This window comes from Bubalus kerabau, chromosome 10 (assembly GCF_029407905.1).
Source record: "Bubalus kerabau isolate K-KA32 ecotype Philippines breed swamp buffalo chromosome 10, PCC_UOA_SB_1v2, whole genome shotgun sequence".
NCBI classification, from domain to species: Eukaryota; Metazoa; Chordata; class Mammalia; order Artiodactyla; family Bovidae; genus Bubalus; species Bubalus kerabau.
Window position 1 is genome coordinate 75643757 of NC_073633.1, and position 27433 is coordinate 75671189.

Here is a 27433-nt window from a genome sequence, read left to right on the forward strand (position 1 = left end):
AACTCATCAAGATTTACAAGGTTCTCTAACGCTGAGCCCTTACTGTCTTTTAATTCTAGGATTTCTTCTATCAAAATAGACAGCTGAGTTGTAAAATAAAATTTTTCATTTAACTTTTACATCAGATTACATTTTAAAATCTTTTAGTAATGCGTAAAGGGAAACGTTTAAGTAATTCATCCTCGAAAATCAGATCAGATAAGGTGTGTTGGCACTGGTATTCTCTCTGGAGAGAAATTTTCAGTTAAAGGAGGGTCTCCTGCTTGTCAGCTCAAGGTCAAGGCGTGAGTGCCTTTCAGTCTAACTCACTATCCCCAAACAAGACCCCGATTCCCCAGATCTGAAGATGGCTTAGAGCCTCGAATTCCGACTCTCGTCCAGTGACACGGTTTCGAGGGAAGTCCCAAACCCGCTCTCGGTACGCGCTGCTCGGATCCACAGCCCCCAACAGCCCCAAGTACAAGAGGCGGCCTCCTTCAGAGACCCTGCCACCTTTCCCCGAGCGTTGCCGGCCGCCCCCCGCCTGGAAACCCGGGATTCTGTGGACAGAGAAAAGAGACCATACTTAAGGACAGACTCTCGCATCCGACACCATAAAAGGCTGGGGGGCTGCGTTGCCAGTCGACTCGCTGGGGGTGGGGGCGGAGGGTCTGGGTCAGGGCGGGCGCCTCAGTCGCTGGATGAAAGAGAACACGTGGGAATGGCGATGTCAAATGGCTCTTATACCCTTCGCCGCCGATTCGTTATAATGCCAGAAACTCTAGAGGAAAGAGTAGGTATCATAAGTGAATTTTAAAGTACCATGACAATGATTTTTTTTACTCTCTTCTTAGACAAAATTCTATATTTCTGACTTTCTCGCCAATGTCAACACGAATCTGTCGAAACTTTTTGTAAAACTAATTTACTTAATCCCGCGTCCCTAACGGTCTCCAGGAGCATTACTGTAAACAGTCCCTAATAACAAGAATGGTGTATAACCAGCTAGGTCGGGAGTTCTTCGGGTCCTAGATGAGACTCGGGTGTTATTCAGTGTTTTAAGTCTTGTGGGGCAATGTACTACTGGCTTTAATAAAAAATTCACACCCGTTTTAAGTGTTTGACGCCGGCAGTTTGTTTCCACCCGGAGAGGAATGGAGAAGCACCCGACAGTGTTTAGCTTTTTGGTTGGAGGATTTGGACGATTTCATGGCGCGCATGCGTGTTGTGTTTGAAGGGCGGGTTTAAAGGGAAGTAGGTGTTGACCAGCGGGCAACTGAACTTGTCAGATGAGACCTGTGACTCCGCAGAAACCGGGCTTTCGGGAGACATGGAAGGGTGAATTTAGGTGTCTGATTACTTCGGAAGGGGTGTGTAAGACTCTTTGGTTAAAGGAAGCTATTAAGCCTCTTATGTAGGTGATTTTGGAAAAACAGCATTTCGTTTTGCCTGCTTGATTCCCTCTCATTTAACTCGCATCCGCATCTGGTTTCCTTTGTACTGCCGTCTCTCCCGGAGTACTTTAGGGCAGTGCTCTGTGTTATTGTTATTATTGCTTATGTGGCCGTTCTCCTGTCCTCCTCACTTTCAGATTTATTGGCGTGGTGCATTAATAGGCTGAGTGGAATTAAAGGGTAATTATGTTCTAGTGGGATTGATGGGTAAATCAATCCTGGGTCAAATACCAAATTGAAATTTCCGGCTTTGTGGATAGTCTGTTTAGGCATTGTTTTATGTAAAAGTTGATGATTGCATGTTTCAAAATCACGTGAAATTCACCTTTTCTTTATCATACTCCTCCTTCATTTTTTCTCCCCTACCCCCGGGCCCCCTAAATCCTTATAGCGGTGAAAATTTTGTTCTGAAGTTTTATGGACCCAGAAGAACATTCTGTTCAGAACTGTGGGACTAGGTTTGTTACCAGTAATATGAAAGGCTCAGAGTTTTGCCTGGAAAAGAAAAAAAAGGTTAAAGTACCAGCGAGGAGACTTCGTGAGATAGTTTCTCCAAATCAGGGAGATAATTTGGCTTTGCTGAAAGATGAATTGTCCCGTGTTCCTCCAGCGTTGTCTGCAAATAAACGTCTTCCTGTTAGAACTGGGAAGAGCTTGAATGGAACGTTATGTGGTACGTGATTCCAAATAGTTTCAACCGGTTTTTGATTTTGTAAATCTTTAGTCTTTATTTTCATTTCGTTTTGTGTGTGTGTTTCAAAACCTAGAGGATTTTTAATGTTTAAATTCCTAAATACAAGATATGTCTCGCTTGTACAATCGTTAGAAGAGTGACCCCTTTTCCTGGGAAAATGGCCAGGCAGGAACAGTCTACATCGAATCATATTCAATAGATGGAATGAATAAAACATTTCGTATTTTATTTTTTCTTTGCGTGTTTTTTTGGCACACTATTCTTGTCCATATCTGTGATGGAGACACTTAACTAGTGTGACGTGCTTTTCACCAGTAGGGCTGGCTTTTTACCTTCTGTTTGGATAATGCTGTACAGTTTGGAATTGTAAAAAAGCACAGTTTCTGCCTTTTGATGGCATCCATAATCCAATTCACTTAACTTGTCTGAGCTCCCTGGAAGTAAAAATAACATGTTGCTTTACCCATTTCACTGGTAATCAGATTAATGAATATAAGTGCGAAAAAGAATAAATAAAGTAGTTTTTATGGTGCTGCTTTTGGCAGTTTCAGCATAACCTAGGCCTGCTGTTTAATTAGGCTTTACATCATGTGCATGTTTTCTTCCTGGCAAGTGCTTGCACCCATAGTTTGTCCTAATTCAGTAGTGTAGCTGGTTGTATAACTTTTTATACTTGTCTTATTGGATTGTCAGTTCTGAGCCCTTACTTTCCAAAATATCAGATGTGAAAACCTTCATCGGTGTGTATATATATATATGTACATTTTAAGCTTTTTGCATGAAGATTGGCTTCCAGTTTAGGTCTTGCATTAATATGGAATTTATAGTTCTTGAATTATGCTTATACAGTTTCTACAGGAAACATTCTAATTTAAAACTCACTAAAATTGATTCTTTTATTTTGTTAGGTTCATCAGACTTAACTTCTGCCAGAAATTATCAGCAGCCTCCAGTAGAAAATCCTGTGTCAGAAAGTGTAAGCAAAAGAATTCTTAATTACACTCATGTTAAAATTTTAAGTATTGTCAAGTAAGCCTTTTAAAAATTTTGATTAGCAATAGGCCTTGTTTTTAATTAAAGTTCACTCACCGAAGACATATTTTTACAAACTGCTAGGTAAAGGTAAAGGAGCTGTAACAACAGAATTTTAAAAAAGTAAAGTGGGAATTTATTCTAACTATTCTGAAGCCTTTTGTGTGCTTTTTTTTTTGAGAGCTATTTAAAAGCTAATGACATGAAATTCTCATCTTAACGTCATTTTTAATTTATAATGCTGAAAATATTTGTTTATAAATATGTTTGGTCACACAATTTAATTAGACTTTGACCGCTTATCATAATATTGACTGTATATCGTGAATTTAACAAGTAAACTAAAACGGGTATTGCAGCTATTTACTTATGAATTTTGTCAACAATTCATCATAAAAAGGTATAATTATGTGCTGTACTTGGTCTCTGAATAAATACCTAGCCTTTGGGTTGATGTTTTTTATTTCTTTTTTGAGGAGGCTTTATTTAAAGATTAATGGTATTTTAATTCTGTTATTTAATTTCTCAAATGTATGGATATGTTATTATTGTATAATTGAACATAAAAGGGTGATCTTTGGAAGATCATCAGGCAGGATTTCATTAGATTTAATATGGGCTAACAATTTGTTTTGTGTAGATTTGTCTAATATAAAATATACCTGCAGAGCAAACCTAGTTCTTTATCATTTTACCATGAACACAAACTGCAGCCTTTTTGCATTACGTTTTTATTTCATAAGTAAGGGCTAAGATTATATTCTCTATTGACTTGACCATGCTATTTTAAAGAGGAAATGAAATAAGTTTGTGTCCAATCTGCTCATATTTAGATTTGCTCCTCTTCATACTTGTTTCTTCCTACTGGTAAGAGTTACCTTTTCCTACTATAAGGAGCAAATCCTTATACATATGCAGAAAGAAAACAAAACCTTAAAATCAGTATAGAAAATTCAAAAAGAAGAAGGAAAAAAGAAATTCCACAATTATATAAAATCAAGTACTGTTAACATTTTGAGTTTTTTTCTATGTATATGTATATTTTATGAAATGGGACTATTTTATAACTAAGTAATATTAAAGTTATTGTTGCATGTCATTGCTTTTTTTCCTTAGGAGCTTTTAATAAATTCACAGAATTTCAGTGTATGTGTGTACCATAGTTTATATGTTCATATTCCTATTATTTGACATTGAGGTTTTTTTCCCCCGAAATTTTTATAATATGTACAGCCAGGTGATGAACATTCTGGTTTGTATCTGAGCTCACTTTCTTATATTAATTTCTAGGTATAAAATTATTACCTAAAAGAATATGCACATTTTTTGTAATATTTCTAGATTGCCTCCAGAAAAACTGTATCAATATGTATTCTCCAGCAAGGTCATGAGTAAAATTAGTGGATTTCCCTCCATCTTCATTTATATGAAGCATTAAAATTAAACAAACAAACATAAAGTTTGCTGTTTTGATAGGTGAAAAGGGCATCACATTGTTTGACTTTGTATTTCTTTTATTATTAGTGAAGGGGAAATTTTTTTCATTTATATTGCCACCTGTATTTATTCTTTTGTGAATACATATTTATGTGCTGTGCTTTTTCTTACTGTTTTGTGGGAATTCTTTGATTTCCCAGATGCATTCCACTGTATTGTTAGTCTCATTGGCTATTTTTAGGAATTTAACACCTATTATCAGCAGATAGCTTGTATCAATTTTTTTATTATTTTTTATTTTCTGTTTAATGATTTAGCAGGGGGAAAAATGTGTGCCTAAGGAAGGTGAAGCAATGTTAAATGAACCAAGTACTTAAAATGTCATGATGTCTTAGCAGTGAATAGAATCTTAGAAGTGAAGTCCTGGGGTACACACATGTGAGCAGAAATCTGTTTGGCTGTAGTTGTCATGTCTATAAAGAAGTCTTCTGAGACTACATTATAGCTCAGTGACAAAGAATACTGTGAAAATTAATTTCTGGTGTAGTGCCGTGCATTGGACATCCTTATAAACTACATTTGTCTCACCGTGAATCATGTTTTTACGTTTAACTATAGCCATTGAAATGTTACATGGGTTGCTGTGCTGAAAGTAGCAAATTGGGATTTGAATCTGAATTTCAGGACCACGCTTGCTTGTTCATTTTCCGATTCATTCACTTGTCTGACAGCTCATTACTCATTCAGCACATCTTTGAGTAGCTTCAGGGTACCTAAGCATGGTGGTGCTGGAATTAAGTGTATAAATAAACAAATAGTTGTGTTCTCCCAGGACACAGTAGTCACATAAGCTAATAAATGGTACTTAATAAATAATGAATCATAAAGTGGATTTATGCCTTTCATTTCTTCCTTTCATATCCTGAAGGATTTTTCTAAAGATGCTGCAGTGCAAGTGTTGCCTTTGAATAACATGGAAGAGAACAACAGACAAAAAGGTAAAAGGATAGATTTATTAATTTTTTTGGTAACATACCCATAATGTAAAATTTGCCATTTTTACCATTTTTAAGTGGCATTAGGTATATTCATGTTGTGCAAGCTATCACCACCGTCCCATCTCCAGAACTTTTCATCTTCCCCAACCAAAACTCTGTTCTCATTATATACTAACTCTATTCCCCTTCCCACCATTCTGCTTCCTGTCTCTATATATTCTATTATACCTCCATATGTGTGGAATCATATATAGTGTTTTGTCCTTTGGTGATTGACTTATCTCACTTAGCATGTCTTCATGGTTCATTTATGTTGTAATATGTAAGAATTTGGGCTTCCAAGGTGGTGCTGGTGGTAAAGAGACATAAGATATGTGGGTTCGATCCCTGGGTCAGGAAGATCCCCTGAAAAAGGGCATGGCAACCCACTCCGGTATTCTTGCCTGGAGAATTCCATGGACAGAGGAGCCTGGTGGGCGACAGTCCATAGGGTCACAAAGAGTCAGACACAATTGAAGCGACTTAGCACACATGTAAGAATTTTTTTGGTAAGGATAGAATTTTAGAGTTTTAGATATTCATTGATTTTGTTTTAGGTATTTATTAAACAAACTTACAATTTTTTCTTGTTTTCATTTTTAATTCGTTTTTCCTTCCAAGTTAAGCTTGGAAATCTCTGAAGTCCAGAAAATGATTTGTGATAGTAAAGGTAATTTTATTATTGCCAACCTATTGCATAGTTTGATATTTGATACCTGAGTATAAAGGCTGAATAGTCTTTGGTAAGATAATAGATTAAAAATATGCTTTGAAAAAATGGATTTAATGACATTTTTAAAGTAGTTGGTTTTGTTTTCAGCTAAGCAGTGTTCTCATTAGAGTTTGAACAAATGTCTCTAATTTGGCCCCAAGTGTTTCTACACAATTTTATTCTTACAGTCTCAAGTTATGACTATTATTACTCAAGTCACTTAATTTGTTTCTTGTCTTTTTAAATTGAGAAATCATATTGCTGAATTCCCAAACATTTTTTTTAATTAAAAATTTTTGAGTAGCTTATCAAAATGTGATACATTTCTAGGAATCTAAAGTATATTTTTGTGTTTTTATATTGCAGCAAATGACATCTTTATTTCTCAGTACACTATGGGACAGAAGGATGCTCTAAGAGCAGTTTTAAAACAAAAGTAAGTTTCATTTACAGAAAATGGGCGAGGCATTTCTTGTATTTCTTTAAAATCAGCTTTGTTTATGTTTTGCACCTAGGGAAAAAAGTTGTTTTTTCCAATATGTGAAATATATAAGTGTGATAATATGTATAAAGCATTTTTCATGATGCTGGGCATGTATAAAATACTCAATGGCTGTTAACAGCCAATGATAACAATGGCTGTTATTATTGTTGCTGTGGTTGTTGTTGAAGAGGTATTGTTGTAAGCACTTTATATGCATTAACTCGTTTAATTTTTTCAAAATCCAATAATACAGATTACATTACCATCCCAATTTCACAGAATCCCCATCTTATAGATAAGGAAACTGAGGCACAGAGGGATTGATTTTCCTGAAGTCATTGAGCACGTATTCACTGGGTTGGAATTCAAACCCAGGTAGTCTGTCTAAAGAGTACTCTCTTAGTCACTTCACTATACTACTCATAGCAGCGGTCACATATATGACCACATACATAATACTGCTTACTGAAAAAGGACATTTAGACTTTTTCTTAATCTCTGCTTAAGATTTGAGAAAGGGACAAGCTTAGCATCTGAGTGGAGTGAAGGAAAACTGGCTATTACTCTATCTAAATGCTTCCTTCCAGCTTTATCTTTACTGCCGATGAAATACAGAGTCAACCCTGACAACAGCACTGTGCTAAACATGAAAGAATGTATCACCAGGGATATTTTTAAAAATCACTAGTGGGGGTGGAATGAGATTTATGTTCCTGCGCTAAATATATTCTACTCCTGGACCAGAGCTCTACAACTACTAAAGTAAAGTTTATTCTTTTTTTACCTATAGTTATTCATAATATACATATTATACTCTGGGAAACACTAACAAAGTAAATACTACCTCTAAACCACAAGGTCCTGGAAGAGGGCATGGCAACCCACTCTGGTATTCTTGCCTCGAGAATCCCCATGGACAGAAGAGCCTGGCAGACTTCAGTCCATGGGGTTGCAAAGAGTTGGACATGACTGAGCGACTAAGCACAGCACAGCAAACCACAAGGAGTGTGATCTGAGCCAGCCAGAGTTTCACAGCTGGTTGTTTGGCTTAATGGTGCTTTTCTTTTTGACATTTGGTCAGCCTCCAGTTCCCAGTATGTAATAGGTGATTAGAAGGAGAATTTGAATGGTAAATTGTATTCTGGAGTTTGTGAATATATAAGAAAAGGCATAAGTAAGGATATGACGGAGGGGCAGTCTCCCAAATTCTGTACATAAACTAAAAATTTCAGATTACATCTAATTCATTGGAGAAAAAGTGATTACCATTTCCATCCAACTGACCCCAGGTAGAAGTGACTACTTGCAACCACAAGAGGGGCTTGATCAACTTGCCTTCAAGTCAGAACTCTCAGATCCGAGAGGGAGAAGTTGTTCATAAACAAGTGGACAGTGAGAAGTAACTGTGACTACTACCCCTCCTACTTGTTCACAGTAGGTGTCTCCCCATTTCAGGATGAACAAACAGAATTGAAAAAGAAAAACTAGGAAGGGCCTTTGAGAAGGTTATTGCAGTGTAGAGAATGGTATGAGTCAGAACCATAAAAATGACTCTCATGTTGGGTTAAAAGATAGTCTAATTGTGTCTCTAGAGAAACTTTGCTGTAGTCCGTGTCACTTGATTTTCTTTTTTTCTTTTGAGAATGGCAGATGGAATTTGGCAAAGTGATTCTAAAATTTACTTGAAAGGGTACACAGTTGAGAATGTATGCACATACTGTTAAGAATACATATATGTAGAATACACACAGTGGAGAATAGCTAATTTTGGAGAAACAAAAATGGAACGATGGAGAATCTGCCCTATTTGATGTTAGAATATGCAGTAAAGCTGTAAAAAAAAAAAAAAAAAAGAAAAAAAAGGCAATTGACTGGAATGAGCCTTTGAGGAATGACGAGTCTGTCTGGAGTGTCTAGAACAAGGGTAGAATGACCTTTCCTGTGTCAGAAAGGTAAGCAGAGTTATGAACTACACCAAAGAAGTTTGGACTTAAAGAGAAATGGCAAATCATTTAAAAGTTTTAAAGTTTGATATATATTTCTTACAAGGCTCACTCAGGAAAAAATGCATTAGAAGAGGGCTGGACTGAAGTCTAGGAAACCAATTGACTATGAACTTTTCAAAGATCTTTTAAAGAGATGGGTTAGATTGATCCTGAATCCATTGGTAAGTGGTAGGATGTGAAGGTGGGAATCATGCTGGCCTGGAGAGGAGTGCACAGGTTTGGAAGATAATTTGGAGATAGAATTGACAGGAATTGATGCTTAGATGTGACCATGAGGAAGGAGCTAAGGATGGATCCCAGATTTTTGGTTTGTATAAATGCATAGTCATGAATAGTATTCCTTGAAAAGGGGAGGTGTTGGGGCAATAAATTTCACTTTAGCCATTGGCAAGGGTTTGAGGTACCTATGAGACATCCAGGTGAAAAGCGTCTAATAGCAAATTGAACCTCTATGCCATATGCTCAATCATGTCTGACCCTTTGTGACCCCATGGACTGTAGCCCACCAGGCTCCTCTGTCCATGAAATTCTCCAGGCAAGAATACTGGAGTGGGTTGCCATATCCTCCTCCAGGGGATCTTCCCAACCCAGGGATCAGACCCATATCTCTGGTCTCTTCTGCATTGCAGGTGGATTCTTTACCCACCAAGCCATATAGATGTCAAACTGGCAAAAGATTTCTAAGCTAGAAATCCATGTATATAAGTCATCCGTATGTAGATAGTAATCTGAGCTCTGAAAGTGGTTGAATTGGCCTGGTGGGAGTGTGAGAGTGAAAAGAGATGGCTTAGGATAGATCTGTAAGAAAACCGAATCTTTAAGAGATGTACAGAGAAAGCAACATGATTTCTAAGTGCCACTCAGAAAGTTTATCCAGAGGTGAAGAGTGTGGTCTTAACAAAACTGAGGAAGTGAGGTTCTGAGTTTGATAGCTGCTCAGACATAAAGATAAGGACTGAAAAGCGTCCATTGAATTGAGCAAGAGGAGAGGAGGTATTAATGGCCTTCGTAAGAGCGGTTTCAGTGTGGTATTGAGATAGATGCCAGATTCAGAGGATTTAGGAGTAAAAAAAGTTCTAGAGAAAGACAAAAAAGAAAGGAATAGTTTCTTCTGAGTGGGTGAATTATGTGCATTTTTTTCTAGTTCTTTACACTTAGAAGTTCATTTGCTGCATTGAGCATTTACTAATTTGATAATAGGAAAATTTTAAAGCTTATAAAGAAGTTGATGTCTGGCCTTATAATGTTATTTTTCTTGTTGGTCAATTTAATGTGTTAATACAGAATGAGAGATCTTAAAGGATAAATCACATTCAGACTTCAGACAAATTCTAAACGATAGGGATTATCTGAATTATATTTTCTTAGTACACCACTCAGTCAGCTAAATGTATATTTAGCACCAGCTCAGTGCTCTTTCTTACTGCTTATGTGGTATAAAAACCCCCCACTCCAGGTTGCTTAGAGCTTAGTTGGGGAGAGAATAGGTACATAGATGGAGGAATGCATGATTAGAGCTGTGAGAGGAAACATTTGATACATTGTTAATTTTGTTAACATGTTCAGTTCAGAGGCTCAGTCATGTCTGACTCTTTGTAATCCCATGAATCACAGCACGCCAGGCCTCCCTGTCCATCACTAACTCCCAGAGTTCACTCAAACTCTCATCCATCGAGTCGGTGATGCCATCCAGCCATCTCATCCTCGACCCCTTCTCCTCCTGCCCCCAATCCCTCCCAGCATCAGAGTCTTTTCCAATGAGTCAACTCTTCACATGAGGTGGCCAAAGTACTGGAGTTTCAGCTTTAGCATTATTCCTTCCAAAGAACACCCAGGACTGATCTCCTTCAGGATGGACTGGTTGGATCTCCTTGCAGTCCAAGGGACTCTCAAGAGTCTTCTCCGGCACCACAGTTCCAAAGCATCAATTCTTTGGTGCTCAGCTTTAGTTTTGTTAAATGTCTATTCTGTGCAAGTGAAAGTCGCTCAGTTGTGTATGACTTTGCGACCCCATGGGCTATCAGTCCATGGAATTCTCCAAGCCAGAATACTGGAGTGGGTAGCCTTTCCCTTCTCCAGGGGATCTTCCCAACCCAGGCATTGAACCCAGGTGTACCACACTGCAGGCAGATTCTTTACCAGTTCAGCCACAAGAGAAGCCATTTAAACTGTAGGATGGCTGACTGTCAAGCCTCAGTTGTATGGTATTGGAAGTAAGTGATGTGTTAGTCCCTCAGTCATTTCTGACTGTGCGACCACATGGACTGTATCTCGCCAGGCTTCTCTGTCCATGGAATTCTCCAGACAAGAATACTGGAGTAGGTAGCCATCCCCTTTTCCAGTGATCTTCCTGACCCAGGGATCAAACCTGATACTCTTGCACTGTGGGCAGATTCTTTACCATCTGACCCATCAGGGAAGCCCATCGAAAGTAAATGAAAAGAAATTAATGAACGGAGAGATCAAGAGGAAGTGTTATAAGAACAGGCATATTTATTTTTTTGGCTGTGCCATTTGGCATTCAGGATCTTAGTTCCCAGGGTTGAACCCACGTTCCCTGCATTGGGAACTCGGAGTCCTAACCACTGGACCACCAGGGAAGTCCCCAAGAACAGGCTTATTGAAAAGGTAAGACTTTTGTTGAATCTTGGGAAGAAGGTTAGAGCAAGTTGGGTGAAGAAGATTGAGAGAAGAGTCTGAAAAAAAGCCTGGAGTCACCTGTGAGAGCAGTGTAGTGCAGTCAGTGAGAGCAGCGTGACTGGGGAGAGGAAACGGAAAGTACAGTATATGTTGGAACCTAGCGCAGGGCCAGAGGATGGAGTAAGTGGAATGCCAAATAGGAAATTAGCCTATTCAGTTGTCTGTAAGGAATGATTTTAGATTTTTAAATGGTGAAATCTGTGTGAAAAGTTTCTAAGCAAATAGAAACCAGAAGAATGAAATAGTTGGCAAGAGATGATGGTTTTGTACTGGAGCAGAATTATGAAGGGAGAAGTGCTGTTTTGAGAAAAAAAGCTTGATATCATGGGAAGGTCTGTGGGCATTGGCCTTAACTTGGCTACTTACTAGTTCTATGACGTGATCAGGTAAATCCCATTATCTCTGTGGACCTCAGTTTCTTTCTTCATCTGTAAAATGAAGAAAATTAGGGAAGCTGGGCTATTGGGTTCGCCTGCTTCTATAATTCCATGGCATGATTCCTGCAATTGTGATGAAATAATTGAGAAACCCTGATGACTCAGTTGGGTATGAGAAAGTAACTAAAGGGTAGAGAACTTAAGATAACTTCAAAATTTTGAGAATGTGAGACAAATGATGCTCTTAATAGAAATGAGGCAACATCAAAGAGGAGTAAGTTTAAGAGCTCTGTGCCTTCTTTAAAAATCAGAAGGTGGAAATCCAGCAGCTGGACATGAAGCACATTCCTGCTGATTTTACTTAGACTTGCCTTAGGCACTCTTCAAGTTTGTCAGTGTTTCTTTCATTTCTTTTAGGCCAAACACAGCACAAACTTGACCAGTCTTTTTTTTTTTTTTTAATAAGTGTTTAGTTAAATGCCTTATTGTGAATATGTATTTTCTGGACTCATCTTTTTTTTTTTTTTTTAATTTTATTTTATTGGACTCATCTTTAATCCAGACTGCTTAGTAATGTATTTTATGCCCGTTTTAATAAATTAGGTGACATTTATTAAATCTAAATGAGTTAGAAGTTTAGAAATTCTTTTCAACAGTTTTAATAGTCTCTCTTGGGTTGTCTTCCTTTGGGAGTAAAACTTGATACCTGAATACTTAGAGCCTTTGCTGTATGTTTTAAATTTGTACTTCTTTTTAAAAACGTTTAAAATTTTATTTTTATTTATTTTTGGTTGCACTGGGTCTGTGTTGCTGCATGGGGGTGTTCTCTGTTTGTGGTGAGTGGGTGCTACTCTTCGTTGTGGTGCCAGGACTTCACATTGTGCCTCTCTTATGGAGGGCATGGGCGCTGTGCATGCGAGCATCAGCAGTTGTGGCGCATGGCCTTAGTTATTCCATGACAGACGGGATCCTTCCAAACCAGGGATCGCACCTGTGTCCCCCTCATTGGCGAGTAGATTCTTAACCACTGGGCCACCAGGGAAGTCCCAGATTTGCGCTTCTTGACTATAAATCATTGTAATTGTGCCCATGTCTTTTTCATATGTGTAAGTCATATTTTCGGAAATTATCAGTGCCTTCTGGGAATTATCTTTTAATTTTCTTAGTGTGTGGTGACCTGAGCCTGAATAGATTTCATTAACCAAATGACTGATATGCTGACAGCAAAAAATAGGAATTTATCTTTTTAAAAAAAATCTAGAAAATTCACCTGCAGCAGATTGCCATTTGTAGGTATTCCTTCTAATGGTTCGGTATAGCTTACTGAATAGACTTTTTCTCCTTTTTTTTATTTCCAGAGCTCAAAGCATGCCTGTTTTTAAAGAGGTGAAGGTTCAACTTTTAGAAGATGCAGGCACAGAAAAGGACCCTGTTACCCAGGAGAATAGAATTTCACCCAGTGGAATTGACTCAGCTACAACTGTGGCTGCAGCAACCGCTGCCGCCATTGCGACAGCAGCTCCACTGATGAAAGTATATCTGTTTCTTCCTAGAGACTCATAACTTCTTTGTAAAATGTACCAGACACTGATTTTGTAATTGTTGTGTCCAGCCGTGACTAGGGACATTCTCGTTGTTCTCTGAGGTTATGTATTATTTCTCAGAAGTTATGAGACGTAACTCTCATCCCTGTGTTACTGCTAGAAAATCCTGGATTCCTTCGTTTTAGCAGTGGAGTATCTCATCTTGGGAGCCACTCAGTCTTGGGTAGCTGGGATGGCTGAACATCCTTATTTTAGAGCTAGAATTGACAATACAGATCATATATACAAAGCCCTCCATTTGTAACTGAGAAGGTTGAAAAACAGGTCAGAGTCAGCATCAAGTCTTAGAGCTAATAGGTGGGAGAGCCAAGATTGCTGACCAAACTCAGTTCATTCACTCAGTCGTGTCCGACTCTGTGACCCCATGGACTGCAGCATGCCAGGCCTCCCTGTCCATCACCAACTCCCGGAGTTTACTCAAACTCATGTCCATTGAGTCGGTGATGCCATCCAACCATCTCATCCTCTGTCTTCCCCTTTTTCTCCCGCCTTCAATCTTTCCCAGCATCAGGGTCTTTTCCAATGAGTCAGTTCTTTGCATCAGGTGGCCAAAGTATTGGAGTTTCAGCTTTAGTATCAGTTCTTCCAATGAATATTCAGGACTGATTTCTTTTAGGATGAACTGGTTGGATCTCCTTGCAGTCCAAGGGACTCTCAAAAGTCTTGTCCAACACCACAGTTCAAAAGCACCAAATCTTCAGCACTCAGCTTTCTTTATAGTCCATCTCTCACATGCATACATAACTACTGGAAAAACCACAGCTTTGACTAGATGGACCTTTGTTGGCCAAGTAATGTCTCTACTTTTTAATATGCTGTCTAGGTTGGTCATAACTTTTCTTCCAAGGAGCAAGCATCTTTTAATTTCATGGCTGCAGTCACCATCTGCAGTGATTTTGGAGTCCCCCAAAATTAAGTCTTTCACTGTTTCCACTGTTTCCCCATCTATTTGCCATGAAGTGATGGGACCAGGTGCTGTGATCTTAGTTTTCTGACGATATAAAAATTCTATGTGGCAAATTTGGTATTTTTTAAGAGAAAAAAGATCTAATTAAGGATAACTATTCTGCCTTATTTCTGTGATTCTAAAAATAAAGGCTTTAGAAGCATCAGAAATGTAGAGGGTAAAAGTTCTGGTTTGATAGTTTCTCTATACCAGTTCACTTTATATAACCTTTCTAATGAGCATGTTTTTGATGTCTGGATATTTTTGTTTTAGGTGCAGAGTGAGTTGGAAGCAAAGGTTAATTCTGTTACAGAATTACTCAATAAGTTACAGGAGACTGATAAACAGTTACAACGTGTTACAGAGCAGCAGACAACCATGCAGAATAAACAGGAGACACTACACTGTCATGATCATGAAAAACAAATGAATGTGTTTATGGAGCAACACATTCGGCATCTTGAAAAGCTGCAACAACAGCAAATCGATATTCAGGTATGTGTAATAAAGCGACCACACATCCCGTGACCTTTCATCACTCGGATCTCTAAGCTGATATTCATTGATTATTCCAGTAGTTCATCTCCTTAGATTGTAACAGTTTTAGTTCTTAAATAATGATTTGTTTGTTCATCATTCTTTTCTTCTATGTGGAAAAGAAGAACTCTGCATGTTCTAGTTCAGGTGTCTAGCTTTGTGAGACCTCTCCTTAAAACTGTTTTTTTCCTTCTTTCGTGATATTTCTTTTCATGGCATTTTAAAAGGGCTTATATTGCATTGCAGTTTTCTGTTTATATCAGTGGTTCTTAGCCTGGCAAAGTGCTTCAGAATCACGTGGAGAGCTTTATAAAAATACACATGCTTATACTGGTCAGAAATTCTGAAATAGCAGGTCTAAGATAGGCCTGGACATCCTTGAAAGCTCTCTAATGATTCTGATACACACCCTTGGATGAGAATCACCTAGTATACATATTTGCTTCTACATTTACCTAGTTAAAAAGAATGAACATTCTTATGCCTTTTGAATGAGGCACAGGGCTATTATAAAGAGAGTTATCCTCATAGACAGCTAATAGTATAGTATATTTATTTTGAAATTTCCTAGTCCTTGGATAGTACCCAGCACTCAGGTACTCAGATTTTTTAAAAAAGATTTTTTAGAATGAGTGAATGACCAGCATTGTAAATGCATTGTTTCTAATTTACCCCTCCGCGTCCACCCTTTATTACTGTGCAACTTGAATTTGCCAGGTGATGTCACTGCAGGAGATGCAAGAGACGAGGGTTGATTCCTGGGTTTGGAAGGTACCCTGAAGTAGGAAATGGCAACCCACTCAAGTATTCTTGCCTGGAAAATCCCATGGAGAGAGGAACCTGGCGGGCTGCAGTCCACGGGGTCCCAAAGAGTTGGACAGAACTGAGCACACACTCCTAGTACTCCTTAAAAACTTTTAAAGATACAATTAAAATATAACATTCAGAAGAATATACAAAAATAAGCTTATTATACTTCAGTATAAGATCATAGAGTGAACTCTAATATCCTATAATTTTTAAGACTTCCTAATAGGGTTTGTCTTGAAATCTTGATGTGATTGATATTATTTTAGTTTGAATGATTATGGCATATAAAATAAAGTTTTAGTAAGCACTCTGTACATTGCTAAAATTGAGTGTGTAGCACGTCATCTAGAGAAGCCAGGAGTGGGCCTATCAGAGTGCTGGTCCCCAGTCTACAGAAATCTTTGCTTCTCTAAGCCTTGATTTCTTTACCTAGAAAACAATTTTATTTTTGTTGTTTAGGATAGAATCAGGTTACACATTTGAAAAGCACATTGATTTCTTATTTTAACATAGTTCTAAGTGCCTTTCTGCCATTCATTTATCCTTCCATAAATAAACACATAATTTATTAACTATCATTTTTGAAGAATGAAATCTTTTGCTAATTCAGACATCTTGTTTGTGGAATTTATAACTACAGAGAAAATTGAACTTATGACATGTAAAGTATTTTCATAGTTCAGTTAATGCTTCAGTTCAGTTCAGTTCAGTTCAGTCGCTCAGTCGTGTCCGACTCTTCGTGACCCCATGAATCGCAGCATGCCAGGCCTCCCTGTCTATCACCATCTCCCGGAGTTCACTCAGACTCACATCCATCGAGTCAGTGATGACATCCAGCCATCTCATCCTCTGTCGTCCCCTTCTCCTCCTACCCCCAATCCCTCCCAGCATCAGAGTCTTTTCCAATGAGTCAACTCTTCACATGAGGTGGCCAAAGTATTGGAGTTTCAGCTTCAGCATCATTCCCTCCAAAGAAATCCCAGGGCTGATCTCCTTTAGAATGGACTGGTTGGATCTCCTTGCAGTCCAAGGGACTCTCAGGAGTCTTCTCCAACACTACAGTTCAAAAGCATCAATTCTTCAGCGCTCAGCCTTCTTCATGAAATGAAATTCTTTGAATCCATCCATCTGTTTTATGTAGAGGGATCTCAGCACACTTTTAAGAATTCTGTAAAATTCTTTTAAGAATTCTTTTTTTTTTTTTTTGCCTAGCATAAGACTCTTTTAAAATCAGTTTTATTAGTTATGATATGTGTACATTTCAGATATTTTAATAAATAGTGTTAAAACCTGTGTTTTCCATTTATATGTAAATTAATATTTTACTACTGCTACTACGCAAAGCTACGGTTTTATTTTAGTGCTTTCTACCAATGGTTTTTAAACCTTTAAATAAAATCTTATCGGTATTTAAAAGATGAGATGTTTTGGTTTTAAATTCTCTGGTTTAAGTAGAGGTCAAGGGCTAGGGTCCCTTTCTCCTGGTTCTCTCCTAGAGAGAGTGTCTCTAGGAGACAGTAGTGTCTCAGTGTTTCCTGAGGCATCAGGAGTGTCTGATGAGCCATCTCTGAGGTGAAAAGGAAGAAACTGAGGTTTAGAACAAATAGTCAGGGCCACACTGTAGAGCCAGACGTAACCCAAGTCTTTGTGTTATTGTATCTTTCCAGTAGCATTGCTCCTGCAGTGAGTAGTTGCATGTAATGTTTATATTGTTGTTATTTATCAAATCTAATAGATTGTCTTCAGGTCCTCTAATAAATTTCAAGATATTTTGTCATCTAACTCTTTCAGGTGATATTTGAAATTAACAAAGTTATTTTATGTTTTCTAGGCTCATTTCATCAGTGCTGCACTGAAGACTAGTAGTTTTCAGCCTGTTACTGTACCTCCTCCTAGAGCAGTGGAAAAGTATTCTGTAAAACCAGACCATTTGAATTTTGGTAGCCGTAATCTGTCTTCACATAATGTCTTTACTTCCAAACAAGGTAAAAATATGTAGTTCTCTATGAATAAAATATGCCAGCTATGAATGTTCTTTGCAGTTTGTAAGCAGAAAACTTATTTACTAGGTTATAAGAGACTCTTAATTTTATAAAATTAGGGATTTTTTTCAGCCAATTTCTAGATTATTTTGAAACTTGTTCAGCCAAGTTATGGATCATGTCGTATTTAATGGTTTTAATTAATAACTTTCATAAATTGTCAGAAGCATTTCTACATAAATTTAGAAAAGTTTAACTTATCTAGCAGACCTGGGTTTGATCCCTGGGTTGGGAAGCTCCCCTGGAGAAGGAAATGGCAACCCATTCCAATATTCTTGCCTGGAGATATTCATGGACAGAGGAGTCTGGAGGGCTACAGTCCTGGGGGTACAAAGAGTCATACACGACTGAGCAACCAACATACACACATATACACAGCATTGAAACTGCTTGTCAGCAGTTCACCAATACTCTGACAAACTGCATATTTACTGTTTTTCTTCATTCTGTCAGGGGAGAAACCACCTGAGTACAATTATAAACTATTTCCAAATATTTTCAAGGAGTAATACAAGTCTATTTTAATGAAATTTTAAAAATCTGTTTATAATAACAAAGGAATACACAGCTTATTTGTGTTAAACCTTTGGAATTTAAACTCTTATCAATAAATGTATCTCCAGGTTACTGATATTTGAATAATGAACCGATGAAAATCAAGAGCCTATCCCTTTAGTGATATATAAGATCCATGTAGTACATTATTCCTGACATTTGATTTGTTAGGACATTGTTATATTACAGACATATTAAAGGCTCCTTATACTTGCACAGTTGCACTCATGCTAGTAAAGTAATGCTCAAAATTCTCCAAGCCAGGCTTCAGTAATACGTGAACCGCGAACTTCCAGATGTTCAAGCTGGTTTTAGAAAAGGCAAAGGAACCAGAGATCAAATTGCCAACGTTGGCTGGATCATCAAAAAAGCAAGAGAGTTCCAGAAAAACATCTATTTCTGCTTTATTGACTATGCCAAAGCCTTTGACTGTGTGGATCACAATAAACTGTAGAAAATTTGAAAGAGATGGGAATACCAGACCACCTGACCTGCCTCTTGAGAAACCTATATGCAGGTCAGAAAACAACAGTTAGAACTGGACATGGACCAACAGACTGGTTCCAAATAGGAAAAGGAGTACGTCAGGGCTGTATGTTGTCACCCTGCTTATTTAACTTATATGCAGAGTACTTCATGAGAAACGCTGGGCTGGAAGAAGCACAAGCTAGAATCAAGATTGCCAGGAGAAATATCAATAACCTCAGATATGCAGATGACACCACCCTTATGGCAGAAAGTGAAGAGGAACTAAAAAGCCTCTTGATGAAAGTGAAAGTGGAGAGTGAAAAAGTTGGCTTAAAGCTCAACATTCAGAAAATGAAGATCATGGCATCTGGTCCCATCACTTCGTGGGAAATAGATAGGGAAACAGTAGAAACAATGGCTGACTTTATTTTTTTGGGCTCCAAAATCATTGCAGATGGTGACTGCAGCCATGAAATTAAAAGACGCTTACTCCTTGGAAGGAAAGTTATGACCAACCTAGATAGCATATTCAAAAGCAGAGACATTACTTTGCCAACAAAGGTCTGTCTAGTCAAGGCTATGGTGGTCATATATGGATGTGAGAGTTGGACTGTGAATAAAGCTGAGTGCCGAAGAATTGATGCTTTTGAACTGTGGTGTTGGAGAAGACTCTTGAGAGTCCCTTGGACTGCAAGGAGATCCAACCAGTCCATTCTAATGGAGATCAGCCCTGGGTGTTCTTTGGAAGGAATGATGCTAAAGTTGAAACTCCAGTACTTTGGCCACCTCATGCAAAGAGTTGACTCATTGGTAAAGACTCTGATGCTGGGAGGGATTGGGGGCAGGAGGAAGAGGGGACAACAGAGGATGAGATGGCTGGATGGCATCACTGACTCGATGGATCTGAGTTTGGGTGAACTCTGGGAGATGGTGATGGACAAGGAGGCTTGGTGTGCTGCGATTCATGGGGTCACAAAGAGTCGGACACAACTGAGCGACTGAACTGAACTGATACTTGCAAGTTGCTTTATGTCTCCCACAGATGTGTGGATCTTAAACTTTTGTGAAGTAATGTGAGTCATTTTTTAAGTTGTAAAGGGAGGAAAATGAAGCACAGAAAGTTTATGACTGCCTGCTCTAGGTCACCTGGCTTGAGAGTGGGATTGTCAGAGCTGCAGCAGGAACTCAGGTTTCTATGCTCACTGTTTATAGTTGTCAGTTTTGTGGGCTTTCCTGGTGGCTCAGTGGTAAAAGAGGGCTCAGTGGTAAAGAATCACCTGCCAGTGCAGGAGACAAGTGTTGGATCCCTGGGTCACCTGAACAATAGCAACAATGTGTTTTGTGCTCACTAAAGTGGGATCTCTAGATCAAAGTATATAAAAATTTTAAGACTTGCTATACTTAGTACTGGGCTTCTCTGGTGGCTCAGCTAGTACAGAATCTGCCTGCAATGTGGGAGACCTGGGTTCAATCCCTGGGTTAGGAAGATCCCCTGGAGGAGGGCATGGCAACCCACTCCAGTATTCTTGCCTGGAGAATCCCCATGGACAGAGGAGCCTGGCGGGCTACAGTCTGTGGAGTCACACAGAGTCAGACACGACTGAACAACTAAGCACCGGTACTTAGTACCAGATGACCTTCTCAGTTTTCATTGCCATGAGCAGTGTCTGGCTTTGCCATTTTCATCACAACTTAAATAGCACTGAATATTGTCATATTTTTTTCTTATTAGGTTTAAGTATAAAGTATTTATAGTTTATATTCTTTTGATTTCTAGTGAGGATGAAGTTATTTCTATATATTTGTTAATAACTTGAGTATCCTATAGAATTTTGGTTTTATTTTTAAAACATGGGGAAGAGTAATGTTATAATTTAAATATTTTTTTAAAAGTAAGTTAAATTTATTATTTTCTTAATTTTCTGTTGAAGCACCTTCAAGAGAGGTTGAAGATACAAGTTTTGATAAACAGAGATCTCCTTTGGAGACACCAGCACCTCGCAGATTTGCTCCTGTTCCTGTTTCAAAGGATGATAAAATATCAAAGAGGGAAAATCCTATAGAAGAAAAAGAAAATATGGCGCTTTCATGTCATACAGGTAATAAAGCAATTATGATTAGCACACACTACTTTTATTAGGGGCTTTCCTGGTAACTCTGTCACCGTGCTGTGCTTGGTCATGTTCAACACTTTGCGACCCCGTGAACTGTAGCCCACCAGGCTCCTCTGTTCATGGAATTTTCCAGGCAGATTACTTGAGTAGGGTTTCCATTTCCTACTCCGGGGATCTTCTCAACCCAGGGATCGAACCTGCATCTCTGGTGTCTGCTGTGTTGGCAGGCAGATGCTTTACCAGGAAGTCAGCAGTAAAGAATCTGCCTGCCAATACAGGAGACATGGGTTTGCTATCTGGGTCAGGAAGAGCCCCTGGAGAAGGAAATGGCAACCCACTCCAGTATTCTTGTCTGGGAAATCCCATGGACAGAGGAGCCTGGTGGCCTATAGTCCATGGGGTTGCAAAAGAGTTGAACACGTCTAAGCGATTAAACAACAAAAGCAACAACTTTTGTTAGGCCTATCTCAAGTTAGGAACAGATTTCCACATTTAGGATTTATAATTCCCTCATGTGGACTTCCCAGATGGCTCAGTGGTAAAGAATCTGCCTGCCAAGCAGGAGACACGAATTTAATTCCTGGGTCAGGAAGATCCACTAGAGAATAAAATAGTAACCCTAACCCACTCCAGTATTCTTGCCTGGGAAATCCTATGAACAGAGGAGACTGGTGGGCGACAATCCATGGGGTCTCAGAGAGTCGGACACAACTGAGCGACTTAAAAAACCAGCAAATGAACTGAAGTGGGACCTCTGTTCTTAATATTTTTCTTTAAGTGATACTAGGCAAATTAAGCTTCTTTTGATTCTTTGTAGGAGTTGGAGATAAACCTTTGTAATTATTCTATCTTCTGCAAGTTATTATGTAAACCTTTAATGAAAAATGTTATTAATAAATAAAAAATAATGCATTGTTGAAAGTAAGCTGATTATCATGTTTACTTATATAATTTTTAAGTGTGAGTTTGAATAATAAAACTAAGAAATTTAACCTTTATTATCATGTTCAGTTAGAAAAATGCTAATAACCTTTATAAGTGACAAGAAATAATAATTTGTTTTAGATCTTTATACTATTTATAGTAAAAGTAAGCAGAAATGTTAAGTATAAGCTTTCATTTTTGGAATTATTTAAATGTATTTCAATCTTGTCCTGGACATATTTAAAGACTCTTAAGTAATTTAAAAAATATAATCTTTATTAAGTAAACCAACCCTAACCACCCAAAAAATTGATAAGTAGTCTCATTAAAGATGAGGCTAAAAGGAAGATTCAACCAATACTAGTTATGAAGAAACTGTTAAATCTCCCTTTGACTGTTTATAAAAATATTTCTGTATACAGGGCTTTGCCATGATGTTACTTCTCATTCATACTCTTTTTTCTTCTGTAATGGAAATTAATTCAGGCCTAAACTTTTACAAGTATAGTTTCCATGAGTTATAAATATTTAGTTTTTGATGTATATGTAGTCTACCTTGTAGAGTGAAATGAGTAGATCATTACCATGTGAAACTAATTTAGTACAAATATGTGTGAGCTATTATATAAAAGAGGAATGAATTAGTACTTGAAAAATGATACTGTATTTCTTGTATTGTAGGAAGTGTAGGATTCTTGGAACAAATTCTGAATAACCATGATTCTTTGACGAGAATAAGTGAATCTTCAGACAAAACCTCACAAGCTAGGTCAAAAATGGGGTGGAATCCTGAGAAGAGAAACAGGTAAAATGAGATTGGAATACAAACTAGATTGAAGAGTTTTTTTTTAATATTTCTAAAATTTTTTCAGAAATTTTAATGGATTTATAAGATTGCTTTTAAAAATTGTCTTAGATTTAGTTACCATTTTCTTCTGCTAATATATCTTTCCTCTTTTCTGTAATTATACAATGTGTGTGTTTAGTTGCTCAGTCATGTCTGACTGTTTGTGACCCCATGGACTGTAGCCTGCCAGTTTCTTCTGTCCATGGAGAGTCTCCAGGCCAGAATGCTGGAGTGGGTAGCCTTTGCCTTCTATAGGGAATCTTTCCAACCCAGGGTTTGAACCCAGGTCTCCTGCACTGTAGGTGGATTCTTTACCATCTAAGCCACCAAATGAATACATCTAATTTTCTCAAAATGTAAATTATTTACTATTCATTTCTGATTAAATGATATCTTGGATTTGCTTCAATAATAATCCATTGCAGGGTGGGGAAAACCAGTTTGGAAGTATAAATGAAATGAAGACAGCCATGAGTTAGTTATTGATGTAGGTAAATAAGGGTAATGGAGGTCATTATACTACTCTTTCTACTTTTGTGTTTGAAACTTTACATTATAAAAAGTTTTTAAAAAGTCAAGTAAATAGTAAAATTCAAGGTATAGTCAGGCAATATGATTTTTTCTTGAATGTCATGAAAACTACAGTAACAAAAACTAAACAAGCTATGTTTTGTGTAATCTCATAAGGAGACATTGTACAATTTACATTGTACAATTTTAGTCTGTTACCAGTAGTGTAATTGCTGATCAAGTAAGATTTATGTCTGTCATGTTGTTATATGTTTTTATATATCTTAGGTCTTTTTTTTATTCCACTATTCCTCCATAGTGTCTTTTTTTTAACATTAAATAGATATTTTCTAGTATAACATTTTAATTCCCTTATTGCTTTTTTACTATTTTTTTTTTTTTGAGTTATTTTCTCAGTAGTTGCCCTAGGAACTACAATTAACATCTTAATTTAAAACAATCTAAAAAGAATAAAATAAAATAATCTAGTTTGGATTAATACCAGTTTAATTTCTATAGGATTCAGAAACTTTACTGCAATATAGACTGACTCCCTCCTCTCTTCTTTCTGCTATTATTATCATACAAATTGTGTCTTTATACATTATAAGCTTGTCTCTGGTGCTGCTGTTGCTGCTAAGTCGCTTCAGTCGTGTCCAACTCTACAGCTTGATAATTACTGTTTTACACAGTTGTCTTTTATATCAGATAAAAGGAGAGAGTTATAAACAAATACTCTAACACTGTCTTTTATATTTACCTATACAGTTAACTTTCACCCATACTCTTTATTTCACGTGGATTTGAGTTAGTGCGTAAAGTCCTTTTATTTCACCCTAAGGGACTCTTTTTAGTATTTACTATAGGGTAAGTCTGCTAGTGATGAATGCTCTCAGTTTTATTTATCTGGAAATGTCATAATTTCTATCTTTGAAGCATAGTTTTACTGGATGTAGAATTTTTGGTAGATACTCTTGTCCTCTTAGTGCTTTGAATATATCATTTTACTACCTTCTAGATTTCATGATTTCTGATGAGAAATATACTATTAATCTTACTAAGGATACTTTGTATATAATTAATCACTTTTATCTTTAAGGATTCTCTGTCTTAGGCTTTTGACAGTTTGATGTGTCTAAATGTGGATCTTTTTGAGTTCATCCTCCTAAAATTGTGTTGATCTTCTTGGATGAGTGAATTAACATTCATTAAGTTGGGGAATTTTTTGGCCGTTATTTTTTTTCACAGTTAAATAGTACACATGACTTTTTTTTTCTCCTTAGGTTATGTTGTCTGTTGGTATGCTTGATGGTATTTGACAGGTCTTAAGGATTTTAGTTTTTCTCGTTCTTTTTTTGCTCTGTTCTTCAAACTGTGCTCAGTCGCTCAGTCACGCCCAAATCTTTGCGGCCCCATAGACTATAGCCCACCAGACTCCTCTGTCCATGGAATTTTCTAGGCAAGAATAGTGGAATGGGTTGCCATTTCCTACTCCAGGGCATCTTTCCGACACAGAGATCAAACCCAAGTTGCTTGCATCTCCTGCATTGTCAGGCAGATTCTTTACCACTAGCACTACCTGGGAAGCCCATTCCTCTAACTGGATAATCTCAATTAACCTATCTTTAAATTTGCTGATTCTTTCTCTTACCAATTTGAATATGCAGTTTAGCCTGTCAGGCGAATTTTACGTTTCAGTTGCTATATTTTTCAACTCCGGAATTTCTGTTTTTTTAAAAATAGCTTTTGTTTTTTAAAAGAATTTATTTATTTATTTTTGGTTGCACTGGGTCTTTGTTGCTGCTCGTGGGCTTTCTCTGGTTGTGGTAAGTGGGGCCTACTCTCTGTTGCAGTGCACAGGCTTCTCATTGTGTCTTCTCTTATTGCAGAGGGTGGTCTCTAGGTGTGTGGGCTCCGTAGTTGTGGCATGTGGGCTGTATGGCACATGGGCTGTATGGCGCGCGGGCTCAGTGGTTGTAGTGCATGAGCTTTAGTTGCTTCATGGCATATGGAATTTTCCCAGACCAGGAATGGAACTCATGTCCCCCACAGTGGCAGGCAGATTCTTATCCACTGTACTACCACAGAAGTCCAGTAGCTTTCATCTTTTTTGGTATTCTTTATTTGATGAGACTTCATTCTTATTTATTTATTTATTTTGGTCTTGCTCCGTGGCTTGTAGGATCTTAGTTCCCTGACCAGAGATTGAACCCAGGTCCTCAGCATGGAGTGCTAACCACTGGAAAGTATGGAGTGGTGAAAGCATGGAGTCCTAACCACTGGACCACCAGGGAATTCCCAAGACTTCATTATTATTTTTGTTGTTGTTGTTCAGTCTCTAAGTCATGTCTGATTTACTGCAACCCCATGGACTCCTGCACACCAGGCTCCTCTGTCCTTCACTATCTCCCGGAATTGGCTCAGATTTATGTTCATTGAGTCAGTGTATCTAACCATCTTATCCTCTGCCAACCTCATTCTCCTGTTTCCTTCAGTCTTTCCCAGCATCAGGGTCTTTTCCAGTGAGTCATCTCTTTGCATCAGGTGGCCAGAGTATTGGAGCTTCAACTTCAGCATCAGTCCTTTCATTCTTTTGAAAAGTGAAAGTGTTAGTCGCTCAGTTGTGTCTGACTCTTTGCAACCTCATGGACTGGAGCCTGCCAGGCTCCTCTATCCATGGGATTTCCCAGGCAAGAGTACTGGAGTGGGTTGCCATGCTGTCCTCTAGGAGATCTTCCCAACCCAGGGACTGATACTTTTCTCTAATTATAGTAGCTAATTCATGGTCTTTCTCTAGTTAAGTCCAATATATGGAGTTCCTCAAGGATAGTTTCTACTGATATTCTTTTTCCTGTGTCTGAGCTATATTTCCTATTTCTTTGTATCTCACAACTTTTTGTTGAAAATTAGACATTGAAAATAATTTAATGGGCCAGTTCTGGAAATTAGATTCTTCCATCAACTCCCACCCTCCCACCAGGGTTTGTTGTTATTGCTGGTTGTTGTTGTTCTTATTGTTGCTCTTTAATGATTTTCCTGGACTAATTCCGTTATTTTTATTCTTTATTATGTGTAGCAAGTCTCCATTTGGTTAGCTAAGTTAGCTAATGATTGGAAGATTTCCTTAACTATTTTGAATGAGTACGTCTCGGTATCTTTGCCAAGGGGCTGTGTGTGTGTGTGTGTGTGTGTATACACTGGGGAACACCTTCAGTGCTCCAGCCGTTTGCAAGCCTATCTTAATCCTAACTTCCTACTCGTAAAGAGTTCATGGTCAGCCAGAGGTGAAAGATTATGCCCTTCTTAGGTCATTCTTTTGCATGCATAGAGCCCTGCATATGCATATGACCTTCTAGAGCCCTAGTAGTGTTTCGGAGCTTTTCAGACTCCATCGTGGGGACTTGCTGCGCAATTCAGTGGTTAAGACTCCACCTTCCAGTGCAGGGGCTGTGGCTTGGACCTCTGGTCAGGGAACTAAGGTTCCACATGCCACGGGGTGTGGCCAGAAATTAAAAAAACAAACAACTCCATTGTGGACATCTCCTTCCCCAGTTTTTTGCTTATTGTCCACCCTCTTGTTTGCTTCAACTGGTATGACTTCCTCAGGCAGCTAAGATGTTAAGCAATTGCCACTGTTTTTAAAAAATGACCCTGGGATGGGATTTCTCACTGAGTCAGATTTAAGGAGAAACCTTGTGAATATGACTTTTTTAAGAAGCTCCACACTTTTCCCACCCTTTTAGTGGCTGTGAGGCTGTTGGTTTTCACAGCTACATTGATGATGAGGCTGTTGATTTTCAAAGCTACTCAGAGTTGGGGAAAGGCCTCTGGGAATAGAGCAATTTAAAATATCATAGAGCTTGCTGTTCTTGTCAGCCATTTTTGTTAAGTAAGTGTTCCTACAAGCTTTTGTTTAATTTCCACCATTCTGAAAAAGCTGATTTGACCATTTTTGCTAGTTTTTCCAGTGTTCTTGCCTGGAGAATCCCAGGGACAGGGGAGCCTGGTGGGCTGCCGTCTGTGGGGTCACACAGAGTCGAACACGACTGAAGCGACTTAGCAGCAGCAGCAGCTAGTGTTTTGTTTGCTTTTATTCAGGAGTAGATTTTTAGAGATTATTACTCTACCATTCTAGAAGTGCTTCTGCACATTAGTTTCTTCAAA

The 27433-nt window shown here is 38.1% G+C and overlaps 2 protein-coding genes across 17 annotated transcripts in view; one reads left to right on the forward strand and one right to left on the reverse strand.

Annotated features, from left to right (window-relative positions):
- TIMM9 (translocase of inner mitochondrial membrane 9) overlaps positions 1–701 on the reverse strand; it is a 16201-nt gene extending 15500 nt beyond the window's left edge. Inside the window, exon 1 of one of the 2 annotated variants that reach the window (XM_055538212.1) lies at positions 566–701. The gene's annotated coding sequence lies outside the window, so the exon portion shown is untranslated. The remainder of the gene's footprint in view (positions 1–565) is intronic. The other variant, XM_055538210.1, reaches the window with a different exon arrangement.
- KIAA0586 (KIAA0586 ortholog) overlaps positions 639–27433 on the forward strand; it is a 130196-nt gene continuing 103401 nt past the window's right edge. For 8 of the 15 annotated variants that reach the window (XM_055538192.1, XM_055538199.1, XM_055538195.1 and 5 more), the window contains exons 1-10: positions 1210–1349; positions 1825–2106; positions 3036–3103; positions 5525–5594; positions 6712–6781; positions 13271–13445; positions 14736–14957; positions 17641–17794; positions 20806–20973; positions 22594–22717. In XM_055538192.1, coding sequence (XP_055394167.1) covers positions 1851–2106; positions 3036–3103; positions 5525–5594; positions 6712–6781; positions 13271–13445; positions 14736–14957; positions 17641–17794; positions 20806–20973; positions 22594–22717 — 1307 coding nt within the window. In that variant the 5' untranslated portion in view covers positions 1210–1349; positions 1825–1850. Of the gene's footprint in view, positions 773–1206; positions 1350–1824; positions 2107–3035; positions 3104–5524; positions 5595–6711; positions 6782–13270; positions 13446–14735; positions 14958–17640; positions 17795–20805; positions 20974–22593; positions 22718–27433 lie in introns of those variants that run through there. The other 7 variants (XM_055538193.1, XM_055538196.1, XM_055538194.1 and 4 more) reach the window with 7 other exon arrangements.